Raw genomic sequence first — 17,645 nt, forward strand, 5'->3', positions numbered from 1 at the left:
ACATCACCTGTCGACACATGAGAAAATGTATCGGAAACATACCTCGTCTCTGTCGGTGACGTCACACATCCATGTCCTCCATGTACTCAAATGATGTCATCATCTTCGGGGAACGGCTTCCTATGTGAGCCAAATCGGAACTCAGTAACTTTTGCCATGGTCATTCACGGTTGATTGAAAGCACTCCTGCCCCTAAAGTGGGCGTCGCCTCAAAAACCAATCGGGCACCTGCGAAGTTGCCGGCCCGGTCATGGCGTTGACTTGTCAGTCAGCGGCGCTTATTCTTCTTACGAATCAGAACCACACCCTTAATTAATGTGTTGATTGCAATCTACAGTACTTTTAGATCACACTATCAAGGTAGAAATACAAAGAATATCAGTAAACGAAGTTACTATACTATTTTTCCCAGCTGGGTTGGCAAAATGATGTCATACTCGGGCTTAACCAATAACATACCGTCATCCTGACCTCAATGCGCACGGCTCGCGAGCCTGGCGTGGAAGAAAAGTCAGCCATTTTGCCTCACGGAATTTCGGAAGTGTTTGGAGAAAATATACAATTGTGGGATGCAGAAACGCAGGGTAATTTTGCCTAGATGATGGCGTGTACCATGAAGATTAGAACTGGGGTAGAATAGACTTTTCATGGCCAGATTCGCCAGGAGCAAAACACACGAAAATTCAGGGGGGCCAAGCTTCCTGTCAGACTCGGCTCAGCCCGTCAGCCTTAGCGACCTGTTCTAGGCACAAAAGATTGTCTTGAAAACAATTTTCTGGATCTGTTGCGTTGACTCGGATTAATGTGTGTCAGTTTAATCAGTGTTGGACCTTTCTTGGGGACGAAGTTATTGTTTTTGCAGCTTATTTCTGCAGTTCATTAGCGCTAGCATCCCAATTATTTATTCAAAATGTCTACCACAACTCGGACCCCCCTTCAGCCGCTCCCCGAGTCGGTGACAGTAGATCTCCACGTAAGTTCCTCGGTGTTATGTCGAATTTGAGTGTGGTATGTGTTTTGAGTTTTTATCAATGTATGTCAATGTTCAGTATTGCACACGTGATCAATTTCTGTTGAAGGCAGCGGATGACAATCCGAATCGGGACCCACGAATCACCAGACCCAGAACCACAGATGAGCCCCACATAGGGAAATACCGACTCATCAAAACGATTGGGAAGGGAAATTTTGCAAAAGTCAAACTTGCCAAGCATGTGCCAACTGGAAGAGAGGTAATTGACCATATGATTTGGGATAATTAGGCCAGGAAACACAAGCAAAAACAATGACCTACTCCTGTTCACTTTCGCTGTCAAATCAGCTGATTGCATTGGAGTAGGCTCAATGTCAAGTAACCACTGAATTCGTTGTTGGCATTATATAATCACCAGAGACAACATCATTATTCAGTGTTTCTGATATTGCTAACTCTACAATTCGATATGAATAGTACATTTACATAAATCTGGTATTATTAATGACCACATTTGACATTGACATGCCTAGTCCCAATTTTATGTGTCGAACTCAGATGTAAGATGTTTGCTTTTTAGGCCTAACAGAAAAAAGACATTGATAAGATTTTGCATAATCCTGAAATATAAACAATCAGTCAATTGTTGTGGTTATGATTTCTATTCTGAAGTCATTATTGCATAACATTTCCAGGTTTAGAAATTGGCACTAGTCCTGTAGTCCTTGCCAAACTGCCCAATAGTTAAGGTATCATAAGGACTATTAGAAATTTGCCATTTTGTAAGGGTTTTGCTATATGTTATTATAAGGACGAGTGGACTAAAAATGTAAGTTCCTAGTCCGACAAAATATGGAAGGAATATATATTTTACGTAAGCACTAGTTCAAATTGAGCTGTGAACTTGTTGGATATGATCAAAGGTGTCTATCCCTAATATGTATGTTGTGTGGTTGTTTTGGAAATCATAAGTGCAAGAAAATATTGATTATGTACTGTGTAAAGGACCCTCTCAGGGATAGTGTTAAATCAGATAATACTGAGGGCTTCAGACCTGCTTTACTCCACTGAACGTGTCATATTAGTGGTTAAATGAATTTGAATATTCCACAGTTTGTAAGCTTCTAATTTTGTCAGTTGACTTGGTTCTAAAGATGTTTTATGAAAATGCAAAGCAAATTGTGTTGGAATAAGTTACCTGATATGTCAATGATAAAAGCTTACATGGCTTAGTTTCCCTGATATCACCATGCCCACCAAATAATGAAATTAATATGTAGGCCGACTATAAAGAACTTTCTACTTACTCAACAGGTGGGGAATAATCGCAGACTAGGGTATTTTATGTTGATCTAAGTATCATACCTCAAAAGTTGAAGATATTTTGGTTTGTTGTTAAGAATGCACTCTGCAATATTCCAGCTATTACAGACTGTTAATATTCAAGTTTTGACCTACCAGTTATTATCCAGGGATACAATGACATATAGTTAACCGATACTGTGATCCATTGATCCATTTCGTCACCTCTCACGACAAGCATATGATCCTGGATCCTATATGCTTACCCAGAATCAATACCGTGTATACCTCAATAGGACCCCCGACATATAGCTGGAATATTGCTGAGTGCGGCATTAAACAACAAACAAACAAACCTCAATAGGAGTATATTGGCATAAAGCAACAACTAGTTTGTGGTGCGACAAAATCTTCACTTAACAATGTTTTTGATAAAACATTTACTTCAAGATACACATGGGTGTGCAACATGTTATCATCAATTGTTATGGAGCAAATATCAGCATCTCAGATGTAGGTACCATTGAAAATATCCCCATGTTCATGTTATTCACCATGCTTGGTACAGACAACACATCTTTCTGGGGATCATACTTCAATTGTCGTATTCTATTATAATCTGCGATTATACCTGACCTGATCAATAGATTGGTTATGGTAAGAGCCAAACACTATACCGTATACATCCCAGTGACATACCCCAAATATGCATCCCAATTGTACTCTTGGAATGTGCATTCCAGTGACATGTCCTTTCATGTGCCCCTATTTTACTCGCCCGCAAATGTTTGCCCGTTCAGCCAACGCCTGAATGTGCATAACAGTGATCCATCCCCCAAATGTGCACACTGTTCAACCAACTGCTGAATGTGCATACCTGCGACCCACCCCCAAATGTGTACCATAGTGACCCACCCCTGAATGTGCATGCCAGAGACACACCCCTGAATTTGCACACTGTTTAACCAACTGGTGAATGTGCACGCCAGTGACCCAACCCCAAATGTGCACCATAATGACCCAGCCCTGAATGTACGTCCTAGTGACCTACCCCCAAATGTGCACGCTAGTGACCCAACCCCGAATGTGCACCATAGTGACCTACCACTAAATGTGCACGCACCCAACCCCGAATGTGCACCATAGTGACCTACACCTGAATGTACGTCCTAGTGACCTACACCTGAATGTACGTCCTAGTGACCTACCCCTGAATGTGCATGCCAGTGACCCACCCCTGAATGTGCATGCCAGTGACCTACCCCCAAATGTGCACCATAGTGACCTACCCCTGAATGTACGTCCTAGTGACCTACACCTGAATGTACGTCCTAGTGACCTACCCCTGAATGTGCATGCCAGTGACCCACCCCTGAATGTGCATGCCAGTGACCTACCCCCAAATGTGCACCATAGTGACCTACCCCTGAATGTACGTCCTAGTGACCTACCCCTGAAGGTGCATGCCAGTGACACACCCCTTAATGTGCATGCTATTGACCCAACCCCTGAATGTGCACCCTAGTGACCTACCCCTGAATGTATGTCCCAGTGACCCACCCCTGAATGTGTACCCTAGTGACCTACCCCTGAATGTGCATGCCAGTGACCCACCCCTGAATGTGCATACCAGCGTCCCATCCCAGAATGTACGTCCCAGTGACCCAACCCTGAATGTGCATGCCAGTGACCCACCCTTGAATGTGTATACTGGTGACCCACCCCTGAATGTGCGTCCCAGTGACCCACCCCTGAATGTGCGTCCAAGTGACCCACCCCTGAATGTGAGCATCACACTGACCCACCCTGTAAATATGCAACCAGGCGACCCAGTTCTAGAATTATATGACTAAGACGAACTGAACAGATTTAACAATTTCTAGGATAAACTTTGTCCATTGGTGTCATGGATCACTGCACATACAATTGACTATGGGTTTCAGTCTCAGGTATAAAAGAGTATACATATATGCTGGTCCACTAGACCTGTTAATAAAATGAAGTGCCCATGTGAAACTGGATCAAGGTCCCAACAAAATGTTGCTTTGTAAGAAACAAGAACAGTGTTAGAATTAATAAATTAACTGAATAAAATGGAAGAATTCAATGTTTCTGATTTGTTTAGTCTCCAGTAACCTAAGCTTAGTAACATAAGCTTCATCTAAAAGTTAGCATAAATCAGGCTCTGTGACAAGGTTGATTTAGTGTCATCATTCCCTAGTGTTGTGGAAATAATTGCATATGCCTTCAGTCATGGGTTTGCCTGGTCAAGACTGATTATTTATAGGCTGCCATTGTATAGTTGGATTATGGCAGCATCATTCGGTAACATTCTCCCCTCCAAAACATCCAGATTTGTACATGACGATTAGTTGCTTCCGTCTACAGCATAAGAAAGTAACAGTTTCACTCCACTACTCCATATAATGATAACATATCGCATATGAAAAAACTTTGATTACTCACGGGTGAGATCTGTCGAGTAAATATATATTGACTAGTAGCATCTCTTCCCATCTTTTCAGTGAGTGGTTTTACGTCACTTTTAGCAATAATTCCAGCAATATCATGGCGAGGAATGTCAGAAATGGGCTTCACACATTGTACACATGTGAGGAATCAAACCCAGGTCTTTGGCGTGACGAGCAACGCTTTAACCACTAGGCTATACCACTGCCCCTCCCATCTTTTGAAATCCAATCGGAGAATAATATGTATCAATAATATAATACACTTTCAACAAAGCCCAACACATGCATCATACCATATATACATAGATCTAGCAATGGATATTCAGTACTCATTGGGCTTGTGTCAATGGAACTTGTGGCAAGTAGATGGTATTCTTTACCATGATACAAGACACAATGGCTTGTGTCCTGTTTCTCTCAGCCAGCCCTGTAGATTTAGATGGTGAGATTTTCTCTTTCCTGGACCAGACAAATATTTCTCTTTCCTGGACCAGACAAATATTTCAACATGTCTGACTTGGTAGAGAAACGCTGCTTGTTCTGATACTGGCTAGCTGTCTGACATGGTGTCTGACATGGTGATTGTGCAGTCACAGCGTACATGACCTGACTATGTCATCACCATCATACCAAAGAATAGATCAAACTAGCCTTTGGTTTGTCTGGTCAAAACTCAATTACACACTGCCTATGACAATTCTCACACACTCACACACCTTGTATTGTGGACCTGTGAAGATCCGGGGTGAAATAGATCTTCAGCAACCCATGCTTGTCGTAAGAGGCGACCAACGGGATCGGGTGGTCAAGTTTGCTGACTTGGACGATACGTCATCGTATCCCAATTGCATGGATCAATGATCATGATGTCAACCACTGGATTGTCTGGTCTCGACTTGATTATTTACAGACCTCCGTCATATAGCTGGAATATTGCTATGCTGCATTAAACAGCAAACAAACAAACAATTGTATTGTGGGAAGAACAAAACTGAGCTTTTCCTCAGTGATTTTGTTAAAGTTGTGTTGGGCTTTGCTTGGGATTTTGTTAACAAGCTTTGAGTTGTTGCCTCTGATCGATCATTGTTTATGATTAATACCATTATAGACACTGTTAGCACCCATCTCATTTATAGGTGTTTCATTTCCCTGTGTCAAATCAACACCAGGTAAACTCTATTGGGATTCCGAGGTAGAACAGGCCCCCTTCAACATATGCATGGGTCGAGCTTGGTGACTTGATTGTGTGTCATCGTACCCAAATGGCATGGGATGCTGCTCATAATATCAATCACTTGTTTATCTGCCACCCTTCTTGGTACACCATCATACTCGGTACACCCAACTCAGCACCCGATCTTTTTTGGTACACCATCCTACTAGGCACCCCATCCTACTTGGTACACCATCACAGCGTCTACTGGTCCTTATAATGATAAAATAGCAAACCCCTTAAAAATGGCAAATTTCTACTGGTCCTTGTGATACCTTAACTCTTGGGCAGTTTGGCAAGGACTATAGGACTAGTGCTAATTTCTAACACTGCATCATACTCTGTTAGGCCATCCTTCTAGGCATCCCATCCTTCTAGGCACCCCATCCTACTGGGTACCCCTTCCTACTAGGTACACCATCCTTCTAGGCACCCCATCCTACTGGGTACCTGTTCCTACAAGGCACCCCATCCTACTAGGTACACCATCCTACTAGGGACCCCTTCCTACTAGGTACACCATCCTTCTAGGCACCCCATCCTTCAAGGCACCCCTTCCCACTAGGCGTCCCATCCTACTAGGCACCCCTTCCCACTAGGTACACCATCCTACTAGGCACCCCTTCCACTAGGCACCCCATCCTACTAGGCACTTTAAACTTTCCACAGATGATTTTCGCCACACAACTCAGTCTCTCACTGAAATGCACGTCATGTATATTGAATCAGCAAATTATAGAACCTATGACATTAAGTGCCTGATTTAGAACCTTTCTGATCTCTTCCCATGAATGATGAATGACCAGAGATGGCTTCTGAAGAATGACTTAATTGTCCTTTTCAAAAAATGAAATTGCCATATTTTGGATATTTATATAACATCTCTCATTTGCTATTTAAGTCCTGATGTTTTGGGTCTACAGATATCCTACTCAAAAGAAGTTAAGGATCACCCGATTCTTTCATATTGGTAATGTTAATCTGTCATGGCATGGGAGATTAACTATTGTAATATGAAAGAATCAGGTGATCCTTAACTTCTTTTGAGTAGTATACATTCTTTTGTTTCACACCAACCAAGCTACATTTGCTTACATTTCACTGGAAGTGAAAATGAATGTCACATCTGGACTTTTAGCTGTACAATGAGCTACAGTGTCATTTCAAGTACAAACAAAATAAATTCAAAGCCATTCACACATAGTGTTGAAATTTTCCAAACGATGGTGCAATGATTGCACTTGTCCACACCCAGCCGTTGACCACAGATGTTTGCGTAGGCTGAGCATTTTGGCAAGTTGAGTTGAGCGTTGAGCTATCTTCGCTGCACATATCTGGAGAACCGTTACACCCTGGCATGTATTGGAAAGGTCAAAGTGTGATTCTCATTATGCTGTACTCTGCAGCTGTAATGCTGGTTTAATTTGTAATCAAATGCTTCATTAATGGGTTCCACATGGTGTATGCAATTTATGATCATATTTCACGGCTTAAGGTAGTCTTTCAAGATGCACTATATCCGCATTTCTGTAATCACCCTTTACCCTGTAACACCCTGTTGTATTTCAATAGCCTATGAACATGTTGAACAATTACACAGATAAACTGAATGAATTCCTGAAGTATGTAACATATCAAATATCTTTTTACGGTTATATTATGATGGTATGTAAACAATCATTAACGTTTAACGTCTACTTAATCAACTCTCCTTTTTGAGAAATTCATGGTCCAAATTTCAGTGTTCCTGTTGGCTCTGAAAACTCTGAAAACGACCAGTCTACCCTAATTTTTGTCAGTCCGGACTTTCAACAAATAAAAAATTACCTGGTTTTAATTCCTTCAACATCATGTTCAGTGCGACCGCCTCCGTGGTCTTGTGGTAGAGCGTCCGCCCGGAGAGCGGAAGGTCCAGGGTTCGATCCCGGGCCGCGTCATACCAAAAGACGTTAAAAGATGGTACTTGTTGTTACCCTGTCTGGCGCTCAGCATTAAGGGGCTAAAACAAGGACTGGTCGGCTCGGAGTCAGTATACTGTGTCTGAGTGGGGTATTCATGTTAAACTGCGGCATGGTATCTCAGTGAGCTAGCACTATAAATCGGCATCAGTCCGGACTAGTACAAGCAGCCACACACACACATACACGTGCATGCACGTCGCTATATAAGTGCAATAATCTTGGACGCGATGTTAAACCCAATTTCACCTCACCTCATGTTCAGTGCAATGATGTCATCCCTGAAGTAACTCTGTTAGATCCCCATGTCATTCAAACCATGTTTCAGTCACACTTTTCTCCTTTTTGTTTTAATAGTTCGAGACTAGGTTGCTTCAAATATATATATTTATACTCAAAGAAAAGTGAAATTTTATTTCCTTCCACTGAAATAGACAAGGGGAAACCCTGATGGTAACAGACAAGCTGACTTCATTCATAAAATATGCTTATGAATATCGTCAATGTTTTGTTCAACAAAGATTTATAAGGTACTCTATTTGCCAGTCCACAGGGACTGGCAGTTACATGAATTTCTGGTCCAATCCTAATTTTACCGTTAAAAAACTGGTAATTACCGATAAACCAGAACACTGAATTTGTAAACAAAACCACAGCAAACTTTAAATACTGACCTGAAAATAAACAGACGATGTAAAAACACTAGATTGAAACATTTAGTTAAATGAAATTTGAATCCCCCAAATCATCTGAATTAATTGCATCATATAAGTGCTTTCCGACGTTTTTCTCGGTGTCATATATTTATGTCATTTGCAAGCAGACTTGATAAGTGTATTAACATATTCATTTTAATTTCTTGAATGTAGGTGACCATAATCTTATATAAACTAATCAGTCTTGTCATTGTTGAATGAGATTGCATGTCAATTTGTAATTGTCACTACAACTTGTAACCATGGTAACAAATATATTTCATATTTGTAGGTGTACTTAGGTTTGGGTGACCAAGAATGATAGATATTGACATTACATTTTTCACATACAGCTTACTTGGTTTGTTGGTTTGTTTCAATGAAAATAATTTTAGGCATAAGTATTCAGTAACTTCTGCGAAAACATAATCATGATAATGATGAAACTGCATGGATAATTCCTGCTGGTGTCTGTTGTATCCTGTAGGTACTTTGAGAATTCTGATTCAATGTTGAACGTAGCAACCATGGTTGCCATATTGAAAAATCCCCACTTTGGCCCATTTCTGCCTTTATTGTGAAACTGTGCAGTCAGTGGTTTGTAACACAATGACTTTGTATAGTTCGTAGAAAAATCGAGTGGTCCTGTTTGATCTCTTAGACACAATGGTGCTGACCACAAAAGGTTTAAAATGGTATTATTTCATTCTAATTCTACAAGCTCAATGTGATCCAAATGGCAGTATCGCTTATACCATAAGTCACACAATCTTCAATTACTCGTCCCAAACTAACACTAGATGGGTGGACCACCATTGATTTAATTTTACTGGCCCTTAAGAATACATGCTAGACTCTGAATCTGACCAGCGGACCAGTGTTAGTGTCGAACTCTCCTCTGTGATATTGCAAACATTCATGACCTATCAGGTGAGCTGCGGAACCTCCATGCTCTTTGATTCTTGAAACAATGGAAGAAGAAAACAACAAATTCTCATGTGGCACTCTCCTGTTTTAGAACATTGACATGAAATTAAGCTGACGTATCGTTCTTCTTTGTTCGTGCACTGTATTTTATCTTGTATGTTCACATTTGTTTTTGTCTTTTTTGCAGGTTGCAATAAAAATAATTGACAAGACACAGTTAAATCCATCAAGTCTTCAGAAGGTGAGAAACTTTAGTGTGCTTCAATAATGAAGATATTATTTATGGCGTTTGTTTTTCTGTTCAGGTATATTTATAAATGTATGATGAATGAGGATCTGGGTTGTTTTTTTGCTCGTTACACACATGATTTATCAATGTGTCAGCTGGGATCAGCAGCTTAAAAATATGTTAATGTACATTTACTTTATTCAACCGTTTGATAAGCCCAACTGGCAAACACTTGTTAACCCAGGTCAGAGTATGTCCCTGGCAAGATACAAATATTGCTGGAGGCAAGCGGCAACTAAATTGGATTGAGTGGTCCGACTCTGTGACTTTCATGATGTCATGGGATGTTGCTCATAATATCAATCATTGGTTTATCTGGTCCACTTTCAATTGTTCACAGGCAATGACACAGCTGGGATGTTGTCAAAAGACTTGCTTGAAAAAGAAAAGTTTCAAAAGCTAAAGAATCGGGGGTTATGACAAGCCACCTTTGTTATAAACTCATTCTGACATGGAGTTTTGTAACCAGAGCATTCACCAGCATTAAGCATGTACATCAGTTAATTCAGAAGTCATGTTTGTTCTTGTATCAGAAGTACTTCCTTTGTAACATCTATACAATAGACTGCCAAGCCTTTTGTCCAAGTTGAGGTAATTTGCTGTGCAGAGCACTTCTCATTTACACGCCAGAAATCTATGATCGTGGGTTCGAATCCAAGATTACCATGATTGTTTCTGGGGTTTTCAACACCATACAAATGCTCTTGTGTTTTACCAAAGTGAGAAACCTCTAAGACCTGCATCACTTTGGGCTTTCTTCCCACATCAAGCCGACACGTTGTGACATAACTGGAGTACCATTCAAAGCGGGGTTAACCCAACTCACCTTCTGCAGGATGTCTAAAACATTTCCCAAATGTTTGAAATACTACATTGTGCACTAGATGCCCTCATGAAGATCCGGGGTAGAATAGGTCTCCAGCAACCCATGCCTGCTGTAATAAGCGACTGTGCTTGTCGTAAGAGGCAACTGACAGGATCGGGTGGTCAGGCTCTCTGACTTGGTTGTTGCATGTCATCATATCCGAATTGTGTTAATTTATGCTCACTATGTCAATCACTGGATTGTCTGGTCCAGACTTATTTCCAGACCACCGATATAGCTGAGTGCGGCATTCAACAACAACAAAACCCAAACAAACAAATATGAAATGATTGGTATTTAGTTGATACATGATAGAGAGATGGGATTGGCTGGCCATAAGAAAGGGCTGCTTGAAGGTTTTGGGTAGGATTTGCCAATTGCTGCCTTTTGTTTGTGATACCACTAATAGTTAATTGATATATTCACCGTCCTCCTTAATGTCCTCGGGGGTATTTTGACACTAATGATGTCGAGGTCATTCTATGTGTCACTCATTTGATAACTCATTTGTACTGAAAAAATAACTTTTGTCCATAAGCATGGAGGTGAATTGAAATTCAGTCCTTGAACTGACATTATGAATGACCTCGGTGTTCTTGGTGTTCCAGTTTAGCTGTTCTATACATGTTTGGAAGCATTTTGCATGTTTGTGATTTGATAAGTTTGTTATAATTGGTACTTTTTTGTATGATTAGTGTTCAACTTATGACAATATTTGTTCAGAGGATCATATGCGAAATATGGCAACATTTAACTTACCCCAAGGATATGATGTCTCTCTATTGCAGGACCCCAGGGAAATCTTAGCCTATTATTACTTTTGTCTTTTTGTTATGATATTGAAAGGACAAGGTCTCATTATGGGAATAATAACCAGAAGAATGCCTTGAAAGTTGTTCGTGCTCTGCCTGTTTGAACACTTGGCCTTGTTCTTGGTCTTTGGAAGAGGTTGACCTCAGTAAATGGTTATATTAATGGATTATTGATTACAGGTTTAGAGCATCTTGTCATGTCATGCCAGTAACAGGTCAGTGTAATTCAAGAGGAGACAGTTAGGATAAATATCTCAGGTTATTTTCAAGTCACGATATGGCTGTAATAGTGCTGATGTGATTCCAAATATTAACTCCTTCACTCACAAGGTCGTACTCAAGTTGTTCACATTATCTAGATTTATCCACTCGTGACATCTGAAGGAATGAAATAGTTTAACAAGAGATTATCAGAATCTGATGATCATGGGTTCGATTCCCATTTTTCCTCTGATTATGATTCTTGGTTTTTCTGCACCATTCCCAGCTCGTGGGTTTCACCTTCATAGTGATTGTCAGCAAGCTGGATTGCTTGGGGCTTTTCTTTCCTCATGACTTGAATGAAACACTGTTCAATGCAGCGTTAAACCCAACTCAATCAGAGAGCATCAGGCATTCAGGAAGGCTTTTCCACCATTGATTAAGAGGGCAAGGCATGCAATCACTTTTCTAATCTGTGGTATTAGTTAATGTAGCAGCTAGATGTTTTTGAGTAGACATTGACTGACATTTGCCATTCCTAAGGTCATGCTGTCCATATTGTGAACTTAAATACCTTCATTTGTTCATGTCAAGGTCACTGTCCATTCATTTTCACAGATAAATGATATTTTACTTTTTTCCCCAGAAGACTGAGAGAATTTTTGCTATCATGTTAAAATAAGTTTGAGTACTCGGTGTCAAAAGTTCGATCAGTGGGATGAATCCAGTTTTGTTGCATAGTATTAGTACTGTCGGTTTTGCTGTCTCACCACGCCTGGTGATAATTCAAAGTTCACTGTTATCACCGGTCCAGGTGGTAGCTAGCTACACCCTGATAGGGAGCTGTCGCCTTCCGTGTTAACTTGATGGAGGCACTTGATCAGCTGAAATCTTTTCACACCAGATACTCTATCTTTAAGTGGTTTGGCAATGTTCGGAGGTCAACATCAAAACATCCGTGGTATTGCAAAATAGTCCTGATTTTCAACATTATGAAATAATGAACATTTGGGTGTCATGGATGCTGCAAGGGCCAGAATTAATTACAAATCCAAACTGATCATGCTGATAATGATTTATAATGTTGCCCTTATCTATGTTGTACACATTTTCTTGTCATCTCCTTGTATGAGTAATCTCAAGGACATTTACGTATGTACATGGCAAGGCTTATGGATATTGTGATGGATCAATACAATTAATAGCATCTGCTCATGCCATTGCTTGCACTACGCTGATAACACTGTGACTGCTGAGTCCTTGTGATTATCTGTTGATGGCCACAGGTATTGGTTGGAAATTGATAACTGATCAGATAATAACATCAACACTCACACTAAGGTGTCTCTTCCACGTGCATAAGGCTGCCATGCTAAATGTGGATAGTGTAGGCTGCCATGCTTAAATGTGTAGGCTGCCATGTTTACCTGTGGGTAGTGTAGGCTGCCATGCTTACCTGTGGGTAGTGTAGGCTGCCATGCTTACCTGTGGGTAAGTGTAGGCTGCCATGTTTACCTGTGGGTAGTGTAGGCTGCCATGTTTACCTGTGGGTAGTGTAGGCTGCCATGTTTACCTGTGGGTAGTGTAGGCTGCCATGCTTACCTGTGGGTAGTGTAGGCTGCCATGTTTACCTGTGGGTAATGTAGGCTGCCATGCTTACCAGTGGGTAAGTGTAGGCTGCCATGTTTACCTGTGGGTAATGTAGGCTGCCATGCTTACCTGTGGGTAATGTAGGCTGCTATGCTTACCTGTGGGTAGTGTAGGCTGCCATGCTTACCTTTCATGGCATGACAGATTAACTTTACTAATTACAAAGAATAGGGTGTTCTTTAACTTCTTTTCGGTTGTATGTATGGAACTATTTTCTTTTTAGTGGTCGACATGGACATGATGGAGGTGTCCTGAGAGATAAGATGCCAAAACACAAAAAGATATTAACATAATATAACATTTACCTTTTTTCATGACTGCTGACTCATCTGTAACATTTTACACCTTATTTGAGAAAGCATTCTTGAGTAGTAGAACCAGTGATATATTTATGGCGGTAGTTCGTCCTACCAAGAGACCATTCAGACAGACCAACAGCATGCAATCGATCAATGGGCATCACCTCTCTGTATTACAAACATCGATTATTCAACAGCATTATGCAGACATGCAGTTTAATGCACACATGCATTATTTATTGTACACCAGTGGGACATCTGGAATTCCAGAGCTATCTGTTATTGTTTAATGCTGCACTTATCAATATCACAGCTATGACTGTAATCTGTTAATAATTAAGTCTTGACCAGGCAATCCAGTGTTTGACATGAGCAATTATCTATGAAGTTAGGATACAATGACATATATATATCAACCATGTCGTTAAGTGATCACCTGGTAGTGTTTGTTGCTTCTTACAACAAGCATGGGTGGCTGAAGACTAAAGATACAGATGTATCTATAATATTTGACTATATTTGCATTGCTTTGGGTATAAGCTTAGTTTTCTAGCCTGAATCATTAATGACCAGTTGTTGAGTTACGGACCAGTTTCCATGGTTGGATTCTTTTGTTAGTGTCTCCCGTGGTCTAGTGGTAGAGCGTCTGTCCCGTGGTCTAGTGGTAGAGCGTCCGTCCCGTGGTCTAGTGGTAGAGCTTCCGCCCCATGGTCTAGTGGTAGAACGTCCGCCCCGTGGTCTAGTGGTAGAGCGTCCGTCCCGTGGTCTAGTGGTAGAGCGTCCGCCCCGTGGTCTAGACGTTAAAAGATGGTACTTGTTGTTACCTTGTCTGGCGCTCGGCATTAAGGAGCTAAAACAAAGACTGGTCAGCTTGGAGTCAGTATACTGTGTCTTGAGTGGGGTATTCATGTTAAACTACGGCATGGTATCTCAGTGGGCTAGCATTATGAATCGCATCAGTCCAGACTCTCTCTCTCTCTCTCTCTCTCTCTCTCTCTCTCTTTCTCTCTCTCTCTCTCTCTCTCACACACACACACACACACACACACACACACACACACACACACACACACACACACACACACACACACACACACACACACACACACACCTTGTTGTCCTTGCCAGACTGCCCAATAGTTAAGGTATCATAAGGACTTGTAGAAATTTGCCATTTTTACGGGCTTTGCTATATGTTACCATTATAAGGACTAGTGGACTAAAACTGTTAATTTTGACCGCTGATATAAGTGCAATAGTCTTGGACGTCACATTAAACCCCATTTCACATCACCTCTTTATTATTATGTTAACAATTCTGACATGTTGCTGCAGGATTCTTTTGGAATTTCTGTATATTTCTGCACAACATGTAACAGCTTCTGATGCAAGGGCTTTGTTATCCTATGATCTGGCCGTTCAAATGAACAGTACTGAAATATTACGCCTTAGTTCCACTAGTGATACCGGCCATAATTACAACATGATTATCTGGCTGGAATGAAGTGACGGTCACAGCTGTCATAGCAACCATCAGCATCCCTTGATGTTGTGCCCACTAGGCGCTAGTCCATGCTGTATGATTTTAATGATGCGACCTCGTATCGGAATGTGTGTCGGTTTGACTCCCCACCCCTTCCCCTGAAGACTCCATGCCGGGACATGCCCTGTCTTGTATTACTTACAGCAATAAACTTGCTGGCTTTTCTGCAAATGTAAACAAACATACAAGACATTTCTTTCTTTTTATCTTCCATAACTCACTCACCCTAATGAAGAAAGATTATATTCTTAGACTGATGACTGGTCTAGTGTATATCTCTTTACCTCTCTAACACACAAATTCTCGGCCAGCTTTGAAATTGTTCTTGCTTAACTATACTTAGATTGTTATTTCTTTCTCTGACAATCACAGCAAATTCTCATGTGAAAATCCCACATATTTGCTTCTAAAGGTCAAGGGCAATCCCAATATCCCCTTAAGAATGGATGAAGCATCAGGTCTGAACATTCAACTGCTGAAGCTGACACAGAAATTATGAGCAGCTCATTAAGCTTTTGGTTCTGTGGAGCTGAATATTACTTTGTGGTACAATTGATCTTGTTACTGTTGCTGATCAAGCAAATGCACATCAAAGGAGAAAAAAAAGGCTGGTGGAGGAATCGACAGTTTGATTATCCGATACTATTGTGGAGATTTTGTCAACTGAAAAGATTCTACTTGTATTTCAGCTCTTTCGAGAAGTTCGGATAATGAAGTGGCTTGATCACCCAAATATAGGTAAATGGTCTTTATTTGTTCAACCTTTAATGTGTTTTAATTTCCACATTTCAGCTCTTTCGAGAAGTTAGGATAATGAAGGTGCTTGATCATCCAGATATAGGTAAAGTTCATGTTGTAGATCCTTCCTAGTGCCAGTATATATTCATAGAGAACCTTTGCTTCTACTTACAATATTTTACTCTCCTCTTTGCTCCTCTTTCATTGTTTTAGCTCACCAGGACTGAAGGTCTTCGTGAGCGTGTGTGATGGAGCATATTTATTTTTCTGTCCTTAGATTCCTTTACAATGCCTCCTCATCCTGTTAAGGATTTCCATGCCGTTGTAACTCCCATATAAACCAGACCAAAGTACGCCTGGAATACAGAATACCAGATACCTTCTGCCAAATTGTTATTGCACAAGCTCCCTTCTTACTAACGTTTTTTTAATGTTTTTCGCCTCCATTTTTATCCACCTTGCTAAGATAACAGGATTTTGATGGGCTTGCCCCCCCCACACAATGACTTGAAACAAATGCTTGTGTAAGTAAATATTATTTTTAGTTTCCAAAGTTAATGAGAAATATGTGTTTGTTGGACTTGTTTGATATCACTGATGAGGTTGTCGTTCACCATTATGGATTTTCTATTTTCGAGTAGTCTTTCCATGTTGATGTCTAATTTTTTATGTTTTGAATTGCTTGATATTCAATTTTGAGATTTAATCATATTAAACCAAAAAAATGTAAGCAGAGTATTTTTTCTGCTTGTTTTGACCTTCGTTTAGAAAATAGTCACTCTGTAGCATGATGCTATATTAGATGCAGCAAACAAACATGGTGGATGGGTGTCCAGTATTCTGTAGGGGTACCCAAATTACACAGCCAACTGAAATTACAAGAGCAATTAAGAGACTTGTAACAGCATCATTTTCTCAACTGCTAAGATATCCACTAACATTTCAAGTTGTGCAAGATTGTGACCATAACTATCACTCTATATCAGTCTGTGCTAAAGACTTTTGAGTCTTCTAGCCCAAACATGGTTCGTAGCATTATTTTTAGTAGATTTTAGTGTTTGTCATATTGACTATCATTAGCTGAGTTTCTTTCACCTAACTGACGTTTTTTCAGACTAGTGGATAAAGTCTGCTATATCCAGAACGTCACCTCCTTAATTGGGATGATGTTCCAAGGAAATTGTCTGTATTAACGAAAAGGAGTGATATCCTTTGTGTTAATGATTTCTCAACAAGATTATCCATAAGGTGGGGTTTCCAGATTAACTAGGGTCGAGACTAACAAGGCTTAAATGTACCGGGTGATCCTTTGTGCTAGTTATCGATTCGAATTGTGTCATGAAAATGATAATTTGGGTAATTTTGCCTGCCTGTCACTGTTCGACATAGGTTTCTGTGTTATCCTTGTACGTGACATCAGCAGTGCAGATGTGACTGAGTATTGATTTCCCGGCACGACAAGACACGACAGATTCAATTGTCAGGCAAATTGGCAAGATTGACATCATAGTCTGACTTCACAGATGTAGAGGGCTTGACTAATTTGACTGCCAGAATTAATGTAATAATGTAGGCTTTGTATATAATTACTTAATCCTATTGGAAATTTGAATTGTTTATTTATAGAAAATCCATAGGTGTTTCATATAAGGGCACAGTCAATACTCGCATGCGTTGTGATATTTTGTATGAATGGCAATAAGGCAACG

General features: G+C 40.4%; 1 protein-coding gene across 14 annotated transcripts in view; it reads left to right on the forward strand.

Moving 5' to 3' along the window:
* The first annotated feature begins 473 nt into the window (after positions 1–473).
* LOC124115397 (MAP/microtubule affinity-regulating kinase 3-like) overlaps positions 474–17,645 on the forward strand; it is a 74,836-nt gene continuing 57,664 nt past the window's right edge. For 9 of the 14 annotated variants that reach the window (XM_046476346.2, XM_046476349.2, XM_046476344.2 and 6 more), the window contains exons 1-4: positions 477–973; positions 1,080–1,232; positions 9,727–9,780; positions 15,888–15,936. In XM_046476346.2, the coding sequence (XP_046332302.1) occupies positions 911–973; positions 1,080–1,232; positions 9,727–9,780; positions 15,888–15,936 (319 nt within the window). In that variant the 5' untranslated portion in view covers positions 477–910. Of the gene's footprint in view, positions 974–1,079; positions 1,233–9,726; positions 9,781–15,887; positions 15,937–15,990; positions 16,040–17,645 lie in introns of all 14 variants that reach the window. The other 5 variants (XM_046476347.2, XM_046476348.2, XM_046476358.2 and 2 more) reach the window with 3 other exon arrangements.

Source organism: Haliotis rufescens, unplaced genomic scaffold, assembly GCF_023055435.1.
Source record: "Haliotis rufescens isolate VD_foot unplaced genomic scaffold, xgHalRufe1.0.p SCAF_3, whole genome shotgun sequence".
Lineage (NCBI taxonomy): Eukaryota > Metazoa > Mollusca > Gastropoda > Lepetellida > Haliotidae > Haliotis > Haliotis rufescens.